General features: G+C 40.4%; 2 protein-coding genes across 3 annotated transcripts; both read right to left on the reverse strand.

The window, feature by feature from the left end:
• Window positions 1-6,449: 6,449 nt before the first annotated feature.
• Window positions 6,450-10,799, reverse strand: gapdh (glyceraldehyde-3-phosphate dehydrogenase). The gene is made up of 12 exons (XM_030157775.1): window positions 10,724-10,799; window positions 10,229-10,274; window positions 8,989-9,088; window positions 8,418-8,524; window positions 8,219-8,309; window positions 8,008-8,123; window positions 7,781-7,862; window positions 7,474-7,625; window positions 7,292-7,370; window positions 7,101-7,184; window positions 6,913-7,010; window positions 6,450-6,823 (listed from the first exon to the last, which is right to left on the reverse strand). Exons 2-12 carry the CDS (start codon window positions 10,249-10,251, stop codon window positions 6,754-6,756), a joined length of 1,002 nt encoding a protein of 333 aa, XP_030013635.1. The 5' UTR covers window positions 10,252-10,274; window positions 10,724-10,799; the 3' UTR covers window positions 6,450-6,753.
• A 2,500-nt stretch (window positions 10,800-13,299) lies between these two features.
• On the reverse strand, window positions 13,300-15,263 carry nppcl (natriuretic peptide C-like). 2 transcript variants are annotated; one of them, XM_030157778.1, is made up of 4 exons: window positions 15,225-15,263; window positions 14,899-15,050; window positions 14,287-14,441; window positions 13,300-14,034 (listed from the first exon to the last, which is right to left on the reverse strand). In XM_030157778.1, exons 3-4 carry the CDS (start codon window positions 14,383-14,385, stop codon window positions 13,741-13,743), a joined length of 393 nt encoding a protein of 130 aa, XP_030013638.1. In that variant the 5' UTR covers window positions 14,386-14,441; window positions 14,899-15,050; window positions 15,225-15,263; the 3' UTR covers window positions 13,300-13,740. The 2 variants fall into 2 exon arrangements, with proteins under 2 accessions (XP_030013638.1, XP_030013637.1); XM_030157777.1 differs by lacking the exon at window positions 15,225-15,263 and having other exon boundaries at window positions 14,899-15,146.
• Window positions 15,264-16,669: the final 1,406 nt, after the last annotated feature.

Raw genomic sequence — 16,669 nt, forward strand, 5'->3', positions numbered from 1 at the left:
GAGTTGGACACTGATAAGTGAGCTCTGCTGTTTATTGTCAACATTGGTTCATGGATGTAATGAGCTCTAGAATACAATACAATACAATATAACTAAACTGAATTGAATTGATCTTTATTGTCACTGTCACACAAGCAATGAAAATCAGTTTAGCAGCTCTATTCTGTTTAGAAGCAAAAAGCACCTCTAGTAGAGGCATCTGAAGAAGAAGACCAACAGAAAATCTAAAACAGTGGAAGACAACACCCACCACTGCAGATATTCTCCTCTGTGTGTAACTGAAACACTGTCACCTTGAGCTGCTGGTTGAATCTGTAAAAGAACTGAATCTCCTTTATGCGCTTCTTTTTCTCCACCTGCCGTCTTTCAGGTCCCTTTTTCACAGCATCAGCTTTTGCTTTTTGCTCATTGAGCTGTTTGCATAGACGCTGCATCTCATTCTGCAAAACACAAATCTAGGTATGTAGAGAGACACAAGTCGGTAAGTAACAATTATCATTTATTTCATTTCCTTTATTTATTCATTCCAATCTAAATGATTGGAAAGGAGCAGGATGAAGAAAACTTATAATACCTGCCCCTTTCTTAAAACATCTGCTTACATCAGATACATTGCTGTTACAGCTATTACAGTAAAAAAAAAAAAAAAAAAAAAAAAAAAAAAAAAAAAGTTTACACAACAGTCAGTGAAAATAAACAAATGCAAACTCCATAAGTAAAACTATTTCATTACCTGTTTTTATAAAACTTCTCTATTCTCTCCTTATACAACCTCTTAAACTGAAAAACATTTGTACAGCTCTTCTCTTCCATTGCCAAAGAATTCCACATTCTTACACCCACAACAGAAATACATGTTTGCTTTACATTAGTTCAAATCCTTTGTTGTTTAAAATTAAACCTCCTTGTATATTTTTCATCCTGTAATACTAAATAAAAAATAATCTCTTAAAATTTGCAGCCAAAAGTCTGTTTCTCGCTCTAAACACAACCACCAATGTCCTTAATTCAGCTAATTCTTTAAACTTAAACAGTCCAATTCATTTGTATGTTCCCTGAAATAAACATTATACATTATTCTTATTGCTCTTTTCTGTAATAAAAACAATGGCTTTGTGTTACTCATATATGTGTTACCCCATACTTCAATACAATAACTCAAATACAGCATAATAAGTGAACAATGTAAAATTCTCATTGCTTTCTAATCTAACACATATTTTTCTTTACTTAGCGGTGATGTGAAGTTCTCTGTCATCATCCATGCTTTCCAGGACTATTTAGATAAACAGTGCAGTCTGCTGGACACCAAACAGAATTACACTGTATACGCTCACAATTATTACAAGTTCTGGATCTCATCTATACATGTCTAGTCTTTAGATCTTTTGTTTCCTTTGAAATTATTTGTAACTGATTAAGGCCTAACAGCTTAAATAACTCCTTACTCTTCTCTCCTTGGTGCTCTTATACTGCTCAGCCTGCAGAACTTTCCTAATAACAAAAGTTATACTGCTTTCAGACAGTGTTTGGTTCATGGCAATAGTCATCAGACTCATAAGAGCATCAAACCTGTGGCACCACAGTTAATGGTCTCCTGTCTGATCATCTCATCAAAATCAGTTTTATTTTCCATGTTTTTCTGAGGTACACAAAAGAAAAATTAGAAGATTTATACAGATTCTAAAGACGTTTTTTGACAAATGAATCAGTCACATTTAAGCAAGGAATCTTTTTGTGTCATACCTGAAACTTTCGGTCTCAACTCTGCTATAGTTAAAGACTGTATCTGTATCAGTTTCTCACTGACACTGATGCTACAGACTCATGCTCTCATGACATATTGCTATATGAGTAAATATCGCTCTAAGGTATCTTTCAGACTTCAAAATGTCCAAAAAAATTTGAGATTTCCCACTTAACTTTATGTTTACATATGTTAAGAAGCTCACACTTTTTTAAGTACAAGCAGACCACAAAATATGAAACAAATATGTCCACCTTGTCACCGACAAATACATGTAAAAATAACTGACAGGGTGGACAGTTCTGGCTAAAGTTAGCATTTAACCCATAAAGACACAGTGGTACTTCTGTGGCAGTTCCCAAATTATTATTTTTTCTCTATTTAACCTTTCTTAAGTTATTCATCACCATATATCAAAAAATTATCCTTTGTATTTTGCATTTTTTTACAGTGAAAATCACATATTTTCCTATATTTAATTTACTGATCATGTGCATTAATCATCATGTTGAGATTATATTTAAGGGTCATCAAATCAAAAACAGAGAAAACTTAAGAAAAAAGTGACTTTTTCAGCCAAATTTATTATTAACTGAACATAAATCAAGTGTGGCCACCCACTGTCATTGATCCAACTCCATGGGTTTCTCTGGTCAATCAATGTTGTAGAAGATGACAGTGTTTCCACGTTGACTACGGAGCCTCTGAATGTCCAAATGGGTCATATCTGATGACCATGAAAAGATGAAAAACTGCATTTTACACCAATTATTTCAACAAATTTAAAGTTAGTGGAAGATTAGTGGTTTTACAGTCATTAAACATTTTAGATCAGTAGATGGTTTTGGTCACTGGAGGATATTTGCGTCTTTATGGGTTAATGACCACACGTTGGACCTTATCAACTGAAGACTGAACTTATCAATCTCATTAATGTTAGAAGGGCAGTGTGAGGGACATGTATAACTCATGTACATTCCCTCAAAGAAAATTGTATAGAATAATAAAAATCACATTTCAAGAGGTTTAAAATTGTACTGATATATGTGTAAATGTTTTCCCATTCATAATAAAACCACAAAATTTCATTATTTTGCAATGTGTTCATGGTGACAGTTAGATTCTGCCAGGGGACACCAAAGGCACCTTATAGTGATTGACCTTTATATTAAACTACACAAACGTATATAAAACTTATCCGTGTATCTAATAAATAAGTCAAATGAGCTCAAAATTAAAGATCTAGTGCAGTAAAATACAATATGAACATCAATACAGTTGCAAAATGAATCAAAAGTAGAGCTTTTACTCATAGTGGAATATTTTCACCCTGTGATTTAAGTGTTTTTAATTAGTCTGCATACCTCTTCCCCCAGTAATAGAAACTTGTAATGGGATCACTTTTCATTTGGCATAAAAATGATTAAAATTTTTGGTTGTCAAGCATTGGTCTTTTGGTCACTGAAGTCAAAATGTCCAAACTTTGCCTCCTGTATCACAGAAATGTCTTATTTAATACCAACACAAGAGGGAGCCATAGTTTCATCTTCCAGATTGTAATATGATGACGTGTTGAAAGGTGTGAAAGTGTAACTGTACACAACATCAAATTCAATTAAAGCCACAAGCAGCATCTAAAGGCCCTCGCCACTGGCACGTCCAGTAGAAGTATGTCCATCGTTCAGCAGGTGGCGCTCTAGCACCAAATTTCAATAACTTCTGATGAGTGGGTGTAGGCCTGGGAGATTGACAATTGATTCAAATTTGAGGCAGATCTTTGTTCGTATGTCCACACTAAAGAAATTTTTGTATAAGTAAATCTGTAGGGGGCGCTATGCAGCTAAAATCAAATTCCTTCCATTGAATGGGTGTAGGCCTGCGAGATGTACCACTGAGTCAAATTTGAGCCAAATCAGTGTTCGTATGTCCAAATTAATGCAATTTTCATGACGGTAAATTTGTAGGGGGCGCTATCCAGCGAAACGGCAATTTCTTTTGATAAATGGGTGTAGGCCTGGGAGATTGAAAATTGATTCAAATTTGAGCCAGATTGGTGTTCGTATGTCTGAAGTGAAGTAATTTTCGTAAAGGTAAAATTGTAGGGGGCGCTATAGCTCCAAATTTCAAATTTTTCTGATAAATGGGTGTAGGCCTGAGAGATAGACGTCTGAGACAAATTTGAGCCAAATTGGTGTTCGTATGTCCGAACTGAAGCAATTTTAATAAAAAAAATTTTTTAAAAACTTATAGGGGGCGCTGTAGTGCAAAATTTCAGTTTCTTTTGACAAATAGGTGTAGGCCTGGGAGACAGATGTCTGAGTCAAATTTGAGCCAAATCGGTGTTCGTATGTCCGAACTGATGTCATTTTTGTAAATGTACATGTGTAGGGGGCGCTATAGTGCAAAATTTCAATTTCTTTTAATAAATGGGTGTAGGCCTGGGAGATGGACGTCTGAGTCAAATTTGAGCCAAATCGGTGTTCGTATGTCTGAGCTGAAGCAATTTTTGTAATGGTAAATTCACAAAGAAACTTTGCAAAGTTTGCGACATCGTCACACAAAAACGGTGACACCAATCAAAAAAAGTCGGCTAACTTTTGATGCCCCACTTCTCTAGATACTGTACACCGATTTTGAGCTCATTTGGCCAAACGGCCAAGGAGGAGATAGTTAAAATACGACATCAGCGAAAACGCTGACTCAGCATTTTGGAAATTTCAATCCAATATGGCCGACTAAGGGTTGGTTTTGGAGCGTGGCCATAATAATATTTTTTGTTTGTCTCCTCATGATGAATCTGTGTACTGATTTTCGTGGCTCTACAAAAAACTTTACGTTGGACGTGCTCCCATTGGCGTAATGCATTTCCACTTTTCAAGGGGGCGCTGCGGCAACATTTCTTTACCAACATCTACGAAACCTATATGTAAATTAAATTTCTCGCACTTCTGAATTTTGGGCAACTTTTGGTGAGTTTTCGTAAATTTTCAGGGGGTCAAATTTGAGCTCAAAGAGCAGGAGAAGAAAAATAAATTTAAAAAAAAACTAATAATTAAAGAAAAATAATAAGAATCTGAGCAAGAACAATATAGCCGTTTCTATGGCAACCACATATTTGGCCTTATGTGAAAGCTCTCGAGGTCCCCCACATGTCTGTGGGGTCAGAGGTCACGTGTCGTGCACTTACACCTACATGACTGACCCCGAGTGGGCGTGTCCCATTGACTCCCATTCATTCTGAGCAGGTGTAAATATGCGACTTGTGCACATGTCATGTACATCTTCGGAAAGGTCTCAGTGCCATGAATGTGAATATTTGTGAGAGTGGCGACAGTGGAGAAAGGCGACCGCGTCACTGGCGATTTCGTCCCCATGCGCCCACTGCAGACTCAATAGGCCCTGCGCCGGCTTTACTCGGCTTGGGCCTAATCATTGCATCGTGTCCTGATAACTGGACTCATCAGAATATTATAGATATATTGTGATCCCAGTGCTGTGATGAGGGGATTGCAAAAACATTGTTTCATGTGTTATAAAAAAGCATACTGAGTCTGTGATAAAAATAGAGGGAACAATGTGGTGATGAAAACATCAAATATCGTCGAAAGAGTGGCACATAATTAGCTGACAGATGATAAACTATGGATGCTGAAGGTGTAACGTTGAGGTCTATGGTTAAGGTCACATGATGTGTATTTAGTTCTTAGTTTTATTGAAAATAATCACATTTACTTTCAAATCAACAAGTTTGTTGTAAAGTCATGCATAACCTATTTAGTCTGTATTCAGTCTTCATTTTAAGCAGCATTTCATGTAAAATTATGCAAATTGCATATTTTCCCCTCACTAATTTCACCATTGTTTTTACATGGATTGTATTCATAGGCCCAGTATAAACAAGGCTGACATCAAAGAGGATTGAATGAACAATGAGTACAAATATCTAATCTGAAGTTCCCATTTTCAGACATGAGTGAGATCATGGTTCGTTATTTCATGTGCAAAAATTTCAAATGGCAATGTGCTGTAGATGTCAGATTACATGTGTGGACAGTTAAACATAACAAATACCTGGTTAACCCCACAAACATAATTAAAATTTACAGCTTTTAACATAATTACACAAATTCAATAACTTTCCCACAAATGTAATACCTCATTCACTTATGTTTGAACCATGTAAATAAGATGTCTGAATATGATAATGGAGAGGGTAGGAGCACACTGTGGGAAAATGAGGTATTACGTTTGTGGTAGGCGACTGTTATAACCTTTATGGGAACGTTATCACATTTGTGGATTACGTTAAAAGCTGCAAATTTTTATTATGTTTGCAGTTTACTACATTTGAAGGAGTTATTACATTTGTGGAGTTCACATACCTTCATAGTGGTTAAGATATTTAAAAACTGAGGGTCACTACCATTAAGAGTCAGACTCCTGCATAATCATATGTATGGTAAAGCAAGAGACCCTGCAGTGTTAAAGCCAGTTAGCAGCTCATTTTTCCCCTGCAGTTTTGTTTTGATCCAGTTAAACCAGTAACTAACTTCTAGAATTACTTGTTCACTTTAAGTGCCAACAATTTTTGCCATTTGTGAAGAACCTACAGGCATTAAAGCACCAAACTGAACACTGTTTATGACACCTTAAGCCATGTTAAACAATAAGACCAAACTAAAAATAGAGAGCAGAGGCTGTGAATCTCACAAACGGAGGACTTTATTCCACCACTGACTGTAGTAGCGCAGTACCACAGACAGACAAAGACTCTCACACCTTCACCATCTCACACAAGAACAGGGGAGGAATTCAACAATACAAAAAAAAATATTGGTCAGCAATTTGTATCTTTGCTTTGAGTGGGACCATTCCTCAGGCGTAGAATGGGGGTCATGGAACCAGGCAGAGTCATACAAATACAAAGCCTTATTGTAAATGTGTAACTCTGGAATCAGGAGAATGTGGGTGAAGCCAAGTGCAGTGACATCACTCAGCTGGAAGATTTACTCCTTGGAGGCCATGTGAGCCATCAGGTCACAGACACGGTTGCTGTATCCGAACTCATTGTCGTACCTGTAGAAACCAAGAAGAAAAGCAGATGTTTGGAAATGCATCTTTCTAAAGAATTCATTTGTGCCAACACTGTATGTGTCCAAGCGTACCATGAGACCAGCTTGACAAAGTGGTCGTTCAGGGCGATGCCAGCGCCGGCATCAAAGATGGAGGAGTGGCAGTCACCGTTGAAGTCTGTGGAGACAACCTGCAGGAGAACGAGGAGAGGATGATGCATTAAAGAAGGCACAGATCAACAAAAAACACTTCACCTGTGCAGAAACAGATCTAAACATACCTGGTGATCTGTGTATCCCAGGATGCCCTTCAGGGGACCTTCAGCTGCATCCTTAACAACCTTCTTGATGTCATCATATTTGGCCTGTGGAGAAGAAAGGATGTCAGAGTGAATTTTAAGCATAAAAGAGGTAATTCTTATACATTAATCCTTCTTTTCTAATGGGATATTTCAGGTTTTGCAGCACTCACGGGTTTCTCCAGACGGACTGTCAGGTCAACCACGGACACATTGGGGGTGGGGACACGGAAGGCCATGCCGGTCAGTTTGCTGTGAAATACAAATCAGCCCAGGTCAACATTTTTTGGAGGAAATTCAAAATTTAAAGCCCAAGATTAACTACAAGTGCACGTTGTGTCAATAGTGTACTGACCCGTTGAGCTCAGGGATGACCTTGCCGACAGCCTTGGCAGCACCAGTAGAAGCAGGGATGATGTTCTGGCTGGCGCCACGGCCGTCCCTCCACAGCTTGCCAGAGGGACCGTCCACAGTCTTCTGGGTGGCGGTGATGGCATGAACTGTGCTCTGATGGTCAGAGAAAGGATAACAAATTGGATTAATAGAAGATTCAATACATCTTAGCTGTCCTCCAACATGTAAGGCTGACATTCTGGACAGGTTAACATGGTTCCTTAGCATCTGTGTCAGACTATCCAAGGGCAGAGTATTTTAATTCTCACCATCAAACCCTCAATGATGCCGAAGTTGTCATTGATGACCTTGGCCAGAGGAGCCAGGCAGTTGGTTGTGCAGGAAGCGTTGCTATGAAGATAAAAACAAACTATATCAGTACACTGAAGCCTATTAGAGTAAGACTCAGAATTTATTAGAACTTTAACTTATTATGCACTTTGAGATAGTTAAATTTCAATAGTTAAAATCGTCTTAAGAACATTTTGGCTCTTACCTGACAACCTGAAGGGTGTTGTTGTACTTCTCGTGGTTGACACCCATGACAAACATGGGGGCATCAGCACTGGGGGCAGAGATGATAACTCTCTTGGCACCACCCTTCAGATGAAGCTGTGAAGTGTTTAAGAGCCACATTTAACAAGTGTTCTTAAAAAATAAATTAAAAAACATCATAAAGTAACTCCATATAGAGAGTGAATACTTACAGAGGCCTTCTCAATGGTGGTGAACACACCAGTGGACTCAACCACATACTGGGCACCAGCATCACCCCACTTGATGTTGGCAGGGTCCCTCCTGCAAAAAGAAACAGAACGCAAAGAAAGTGTAAATGTTTCTGCTTTTAAAACTGACTTCTTCTATGCATTAAGTATGTCAGTATTTAAAGACATTATGTGAACTCACTCGTGGAAGACGGTGATTTTATGGCCATCGATGACCAGCTTGTCACCCTCAACCTTGACCTCACCCTTGAAGCGGCCGTGGGTAGAGTCATACTGGAACATGTAAACCTGTCAGAAAGAAAAATACAAACTAAGGAAATCTGACAAAAGCAGAGGAGATCATAAAAAAAAAAAAAAAAAAACTTCAGAAGCACCAAATCCCTGACTGGAAAAGCCATCATTACTGATTACACTGGCACAGACCTGAGACAAAACTGCCCCAACCATTTGAGAATCAGAATAATAAAAGTGTTACACATTTATTAGTCATGATGTCACAGAGTGAGTGTTTTCAATGCATTTCCAAACTGCTCCAGTGTCATTCTGGCATTTCTGCAACTTTATAATTTCTGGCTGTCACTGCTGGGTTGATGTGAACAAAACCAGAATCCTGTAACCAGAATATAGGGTATTATCTTCAAGAGCCCCAAGTGTTTGTTTAGACTGATTAAATAAGCGCATCAAAGACATCTAATATCCTTCAGGGATTGGAGCAGTTTTCTGCAACAGCTTTAAAATATCCTCAGACTTACCATGTACTCCAGGTCGATGAAGGGGTCATTGATGGCCACAATCTCCACCACCTTGGAGTGGAAAGCAGCACGGGTCACCAGACGACCGATACGGCCGAATCTGAAAAGTTAACAGTGTTGTTTGACACTTCAGCCTCTAGGTGGGGGTGTAATAATATCAAACTCAGATCACAGTTGCTGGGTGATGGGATGCTTAACAGACTCAGGACTTAAAATGAAATAAAGCCATGCAGTGTCTCAAATGCCTATGGGGGGGTTAATCTGTAAAACAAATGCCATTAAGTGAAATAGGATTGTGACAGTCATTTTCCACTCCAATTCAGCTTCTTTACTTTGCTGGTCAACTATTGGCTTTATGTAAGGGGACACCTCAGGGGAGTTAAAGGGCAGGGTTCAGGAGGCGGGGCTGAGGGAGGTGTATCTACTCTGCTGGCCTCTCTGGAGGCTAAAGTCGAAAATCAGCCTCTAATGTGGTAATCCTGATGACGGCAGAGTACTGTTTGATCAGTGGCCGAGTTACTTTTTAACTGCAGTTCATGTACACAGGCATAGACACACCGTCCTTAAAATGCTGGGGGAGGAGGGCATTAAACACACCCCCACAAAGCATACAAATAGCAAAGTCTGAATATAGACTCAGACATGTAAATTCCTCTTCCACCTGCTTTAGACAGCAGCAAAGACTATTCTCTGTTGGCTGACCAGACCCTGTCACAGTATGGGCCCATATTTTTATCTGCTGGGGGCAAAGTTACAAAGTTCAAAGGACAAGAAAAACATGAGACTGTCAACAGGTTTATGTCTAGGCCAAAGCAGTTCATTCTACTAGTGTGCAGCTCTTCCTGATATTCAGGACAAGGTCACAGTCCGTTTCTTTAGCTCTTGTTTAAGGAAAAGTCAACTGAATAAGAAATGTCTTTATCTTTCCAGCCTTAGTTGACATCTTTTCAGATTTATTTTTCCATTCCAGGAAAACTAAGTGATGGGATTCCTCTAAAGTGTAATGCCATTAGCTGTAAGAAGCATGCTGTCACTCTGATAAATGAACCAAGGAAACCATTGCAGTAAATTACTGTTAAATGCTCCCTCTGTGCACAGACAAGAGGTGTGGCTCTGCAAAATGGCAGTGCAGATACTCCACATGGAGCTGAATGAGTCACGAAGCATGCATTTGTTAACAATCCACCAGTGTAAAGATGATTAAGTTGCTTCTGATGAGTGAGTGTCAGTGTGCACTTACCCATTGATACCAACTTTCACCATTTTGCCTGAGTAGGTCTAGTCCTCTGAAAAGACATGAGAAGTAGAAGTATAATTAATCTGTTGAATATTAACCAAGCCTCATTTATAGTGCCATACATTTCCTGACAGCCAATATCAGACAACTGCTCACATTATGTTCTGAGATAAGAACATGGATGTGCACTGATAAGATATCCATGAGGGCAGTCAGAGAAAGTTTCAATGTAATGTGTCTTAAAAGAGAACTCTCACTAACTTACTCTACATCTTGATGAGCCACTAATTAAAAGTTTCAACAGTCAGATTACAATGCATGGATGGAGTTTGACTGCAGCTCTGTGACCGCCTGAGGACAATCCTCCTAAATTAAATCAGTCTACATCCGTGCACTGCGTGCCCAGGTGGTCTGAATCTAGCAGAACCATGCATCCTGGTGCTGAAGCCCTGCAGGTCCCCTACTCCCTCTGCCTGAAAGGACTGAACAGGTATTTACCGTTTGTGAGTCACCTCAGCCTGTCTTGACTCCGGGTGTGAGTGGGAAGAACAATGAGAAGCACCGAGTTTTTATGATGAACCAGCGTTTGACCACGCCCCCTTACGGGCCACAGCTCCTCGCCCCGCCCCCTTTTAATGTCAAGGTCGTCAGACGTGCACACGGACACGCAGGCCGGACCCACAGTAATCCACAGAGAAGAGGTTTGTCAGTGTGCCTAAATATAGGCCGTAGTAGACCATAAATATTTGTTCACATTTATGTTAGTCTTGCAGGACTTTGAGTTTATTCAAGCCTCTCTTGTGCTTCCACCACCTCCTAGATATAAATATGGTGATATAATCCTCATACTGTGGACTGAAAAAAGAGAGGGGTCCCCCACTGACCTTCTCTGTAGATACAGACACACAGAGGGAGCACATGAGGGATCAGATCTCCGTCTTACAGTGTGACATTTAATGTCCAAAGACCATGACCCTTAACTTTCAGATGGTCTGCACCGGCTTTTTTTCCCTGCCGGTCTCTCCACCTCAGCAACAGTACAAAAACTTTAAGGTTGAACTGTGGTTACTCAACACGAACACATGACCATTACGCATGTGCAGTCGAGACAGAAGTCCTCCACAGTCTGACAGCTGAGCTGTGGCTTTGTCAGGTTATTTGGACAAGAATAACACTCCAAAATTATATTAACTGTGTAAGTGTTGTTCACAAGACAGGTCTTTTTGTCTGATTAAAAGCATAATGCTATTTATTAGATAGAGCAAATTTCGGGTATTGACTTCTTCTTCTGTCCTTGTGCTTCTTTATTTCACACAGGACATGACAAAGGCTGCTTGCTTTTTTGTGTATTTTGACTGTTTTGTCTCATTAGTGTCGGCATTAGAAAAGAAACCTGTCCTGAGGGTATTAGAAAGTGTTTAATCAGAACAATGGGGGTGTCACTTTAAACCAGAGGTCTATTCACATAGAATCTGGTTGGAAATATCCCCCCAGGGCCTCACTGCACTATGAGTTGAAATCTTTCCCATGGTGTGGCATCTTGTCACCACAACAGAACATGAAAGTGCAGCACATTATGCAGATAAACACAACAAAGATGATGTTACAAAATGCTCATTTCTGGGTGTGATTCTGGCGTGCTTGCAGATTCGTTGTTCTAATACAAGACAGTGTTGGTGTCTTTTATGGCAGGGGTCCAACGGTTGGCGCATAGCTGAACTACCACAACCCTGAGTGTATGCATGCCAGTCTTGGCCTCTGCTTTGCAGAGCTTAAGGTCAAAGAGGGGAAGTAAAGGTCAGTCTAAGTTTAGAATCTGGCTCGGTTGTTATGTTATACTCTTGGTACTGTAAATGCTGCCTCTTACAAATCACATGCTCCTTCTATTATAACAGCTAAATACTGCCCACTGTAAGGGGACTGCCCTTTAGGGACTGAAGGGTCCAGGTATTGGAGAAAATTCCAACTCAGTGAAGCCGGGTAAGTCTGCAATAAAACACCAGCTGTGCCTTTAATCGGACTGGTTTTATTCTACTTTACTGTTCGTAAAGTTACAAAAGGAACAAAGTGTATCCTTGCATGTTGGTGATCTGTGCACAGTCATGTCTGTGTGTTAAAACTAGAGTAACAGTCTTTGCATCTGAGGTCTGGTGTAAAGTCCAGAGGGCAGCTGTGAGGGGTGAGGAGCAAATAAACCAAAACCAGACCCAGACTGCCATCTATTGATGTGTTAGGAACAATTCAAACACAACTAAGTATTACACAGAGTACATAGATAGCCATTAGTTTTGTCAGGAAGTAATTATTTTATGTAGGACTGTTGCTCATATTATGGGCAGCAGTTCTTTCATTTTTGCTGCATTTTATCTGATGATCCTGTAAAACATTAGCAGGTTTTTTAATTCATCCTAACCCCAGTAGTCAGAAGATCAGCAAAACCATTTCCAGGTTTTTTTTTTTTTCTATTTAGGTGAAACCATCACACCAGTATGATATTGTTCATCTACAAACCAGAAGAAAACCTTTAAGACCACCTTGAGACTACAACTGTGTCTGAGACATTAAGACTTCACAGCTACAGATAAACACATTATTAAACCCAGAATGTCCCTGAAATATGAAAAAAAAAAAAAAAAAATGTTCTCGAGGATGTACTGTTGCATCATGCACTATTTATGAAACACCTGAGGGCTGTTATATGGGGGTTTTCTGTCAAGCATGCCAGAATATTTATTTTCTCCCATTCTCTAGAATAGTACTTTATAATTTTGCCCCCCGGAACCTGGCTGAAATCCCTGACTGAAATCAGCTTTGGAAGCTCAGCGTACGACAGCTACCCAGTGGAAATGCAAATCAACATTTATTCAATGCATTGGCAGAGTTAATAAAGCACCAAGGATAAAGAAACATCTGTCAGGAGAACTTAATGCTCCACTTTTAGGGACATGTGAGAAAGAGGCGAATATGAAACCTGACACAAACACCAAACATGTCAAATCCATTTATTCATGCAAATCATAGTCAACAGAAAAAAAACAAACAAACAAAAAAAAAAACAGTAGGGTTTGCAGGTATAACACACAATGCCCAGTCACAGAATCTGTCTAAAACATACTTTTACTTGATAATACGTAGACAGAAGCTAGAAATACATAAAGTGCCAATTTACGTGAAAAAAAAAAAAAAACAAAAAACACAAAAAAACAAGCCCAACAATCAAAGACAGACGTCTGATGTAAACAAAGCTCACATGGTCTAATATCCAGTTTAATGCTTACACATGGGATAAACTACAGCTCCTCCGTTAAACAGCCACAATAGTATGAAGCATCTGATCTATGGTACCTAATCTGGATGAAACCACATTAGCAACACTGCATGTTTACACCATACTACATGTAGTCTACACACATGTAAACACCCCTCACTGCATGTGAACACCTTTGCACATGTTTCTACTCTAGGAAGGATGTTATCAGTCTTTATTCTCTCTCTGTTATCCCCCTCTCCACCCACTAACAGCCCAATCCGCTCATGGACCCGATCCGGTCCAGTTTCAGGCCAAAGCATCCCCGGTTCCAGCCCCTCCGTGACCGGTCCGGTTCCGCTCTCTTCTGATTGGCCAGGGCCCCCTTGAGAAGACGCAGCCAGGGGGTCTCGGCTTGTGTTTGTGCGTCGCCCCACTTGGGGTAATCGGCTTTAGCCCCTGAGGAGAAGGTGGACTGCTCCTCTGGTTGGCTGTTCAACATGTTCTCCAGGTCGTCCAGGGTCAGAAGGTCATTATAGCGTTCCAGAAACTGCTCCATGAACTACACAGGGGAAAACAGATTCAATTTAATTGTCAGGGAGTGTACGAGGGAGAATAATTAAATCAGTGATACATTTCATTACTCTTCTTTCCTGCTCTCCCTCCCTCCTTCAGGACTATTCTCTTATAACCTCAACATTTTTCCATCCACTCTGAGATTCTACATAATGAATCCACTCTTTGCTTTCCTTCTCTTTATCCCCACTTCCACTGCGTCCTTGCCTCTCTCTCTCTTTTTTTTCTCCATCCATACCTGCACAGCATCAGGAGAAGGGTGCAGAGCTCGAGCCTCTGTGATCTCCAGGGGCGTCAGGAGGAGCAGAGTGGCACAAAGCAGCACAGGAAACAGCATGGCAGCGGAGATAAGGGGCAGGAATGTCTGGAGCAGCAGGACTGGAAACACACCGGCTGCAGAAGGCAACAGCAAGGGACACGATGAATGGACAACAGAAGAAAAAAAAAAACACGACTTCATTAGACACTGGACTTTAGATCTCAGCTTTTGAAGAGCGTTTCACCCATTCTCACTTTGTGCCTGTCGTATTTACTACAAAATAAGAACTTTTGGGTGCATTAAATTGCTTTTAAGGCAGACAAAAAAGTAAAAGCAGCATAAAAGAGGAGTTTTTTTTTTTTTTAAATAACCATAATCATACTCACAATTAAGTCAGATGAGAAACAGATTTTTTAGTTTGCAAATCACACCAAAGGTTATTTTCAGGGTTTCACTGCTGCATGAAGTGCTTCGATTGATTTCCCCCAGATTTGTAGTGTATAAATATATGTCAAAACCCACTAAACAGCTCCACTTTCCTTTACCACTGTATTACTATAGGAAAGAGAATAGAAAAGTAGAAGTGCTCACCTGTTTGTTTTCTGCAGAAGCTCGGGTTGTCTTCAGCTCTTACAGACTCTTCTCCATCTCTCAGTCTCGGCTACCTCTCACTTGTTGGCACCTGCTGAGAGCATCACTATCTCACCCACGTAGCTCCTCCTCCTCGTCGCTCCTGCTTCTGTCTGTGATGGAATTGAAAAGATGAAGATTCTTTTTTTTTCCTTTTCTCCCCCCTTCTTACGTCTGTCCTCTTGGCAGCAGCTGAATGTTAGGGCATCAGCTGGGATGCTGCAGAGGTTTTGTAGAGCCAGAAATGACCCCCCCCACCACCTCCCCACTCCTTCCCTTCTCCTTACCCCATCTTCCTCCTCCTCATTTCTTTTTCTTTGGAGTGATGTCATAGACTTAAGGAGAGCGATTGTCATTGCCAAGGTGACTGTGTGGACTAATGATGCCACAGGGCTACACACACCAAGGTCAAAGGGCAACGCCGGTCACGCAACAAACCCTGAATGTAACCTAAAAAATTACAGCATGATTTATAAAGATGCACGGTCTTGTTCCGTCACAAATTTACCTGAATTCTACATTTTCCACACATTAATGCCTCTTGTACCTGTAAGCCTCACTTGCTCCCCTTTGTCTCAGTGGTTTTCCCAGCATGCACTGACCTCCCCTCTCTGTCGAGTAAGTTACAGTCTGTCAGTGCCATCTGCTCCTCTGACCCCCTGCTGCCAAATTACAACACTAGCAGAAACGACACAATACAACACGCCAATCTCAAAGTTCAGCACTGTCTGATTATTTCAAGCAAATTAACCCCACAGTTCCAAACATACAACAGATAAAGGGCACGCAGACATGTCTGTCTCCATCAATCACATGATGAATAGGTCTTAGGATATTATGTCACCCACTGAGGGGTCTACAGTGAGCAAATTGTGTGTGCTCAAAGTTTTACCCTGCACAAACAAGAACAATAGTCCAGGTAATAAAACAGGACAAATGTATGCATTCACACACTTAGCGTCTATTGAACCCGTTTAAAGTCCAGTGTGTCCTCATAAAGCCTAACCACTGGTTCAACTGTATTGTTAGTTACAAGTTGGAAAGTGTCTTTACATAACATATAAATCACAGATGCAGAAATGTACCCCTCTCATCTTTTCGGAGAGGACAATGTGTGGGAGAAGGAGTAGGCGAAAAAGGAGAGATTAGCGATGCGGGGAAGGAGGGAGGGGGGGTTAAACTAGTGTGCATGTGATGTCAGTATACAGAGGAGCACTGTAGGAGGAAAAGTAGGCAGTGGCGAGTAGGAGGAGGTGGACGGGGAGGGAGAAAAGCACCAGGCAAACCTACAAAAGAGATTGATTACAGGAGTACAGAGGCGGCCAACTAGGCAACAGCAAATGTGTCAGACAGAACAAGTGGAGGGGGAAACAAAAAAAAAAAAGAAAATCTGATTGTAAATAAACACATGGCTGGAGTTGGTGCAGAGGGAGAGTGAAGTGTTTTGTCTAGTAAAAATGGAAATTTGATAGGAAAGAACACTGTATAAGAAAGAAGTGGAGTGGAAAAGCATGTAGGGTAGTAATACTGTCTGAGCAAGCTGTGGCAGCTCCATTAAACACTGCTGTTTAAATACAATATACCAACGGACACTGAAACCTGCTTGTAATGACAGTATAAATTTACATGACCAAACCCAGTGGACACCCAAGACTTCACACATTTGTTTCTGTCAGCCCCTGGATTTTTCTTCAGTGTGCAGAGGTCTATGAGTGACGCAGATCCAACTGAG

The sequence above is a fragment of the Sphaeramia orbicularis genome, chromosome 16 (assembly GCF_902148855.1).
Source record: "Sphaeramia orbicularis chromosome 16, fSphaOr1.1, whole genome shotgun sequence".
NCBI classification, from domain to species: Eukaryota; Metazoa; Chordata; class Actinopteri; order Kurtiformes; family Apogonidae; genus Sphaeramia; species Sphaeramia orbicularis.

What these genes read in the sequence shown, in the direction of transcription:
- nppcl (XM_030157778.1), bottom strand. Translation starts at nt 14,385, where the DNA reads ATGCTGTTTCCTGTGCTGCTTTGTGCCACTCTGCTCCTCCTGACGCCC. An exon ending in CTTCTCCTGATGCTGTGCAG is followed by an intron (nt 14,035 to 14,286) that starts GTATGGATGGAG and finishes TCCCCTGTGTAG; the next exon opens with TTCATGGAGCAGTTTCTGGA.
- gapdh (XM_030157775.1), bottom strand. Translation starts at nt 10,251, where the DNA reads ATGGTGAAAGTTGGTATCAATGG. An exon ending in GTGAAAGTTGGTATCAATGG is followed by an intron (nt 9,089 to 10,228) that starts GTAAGTGCACAC and finishes TTAACTTTTCAG; the next exon opens with ATTCGGCCGTATCGGTCGTC. An exon ending in TCATCGACCTGGAGTACATG is followed by an intron (nt 8,525 to 8,988) that starts GTAAGTCTGAGG and finishes TCTTTCTGACAG; the next exon opens with GTTTACATGTTCCAGTATGA.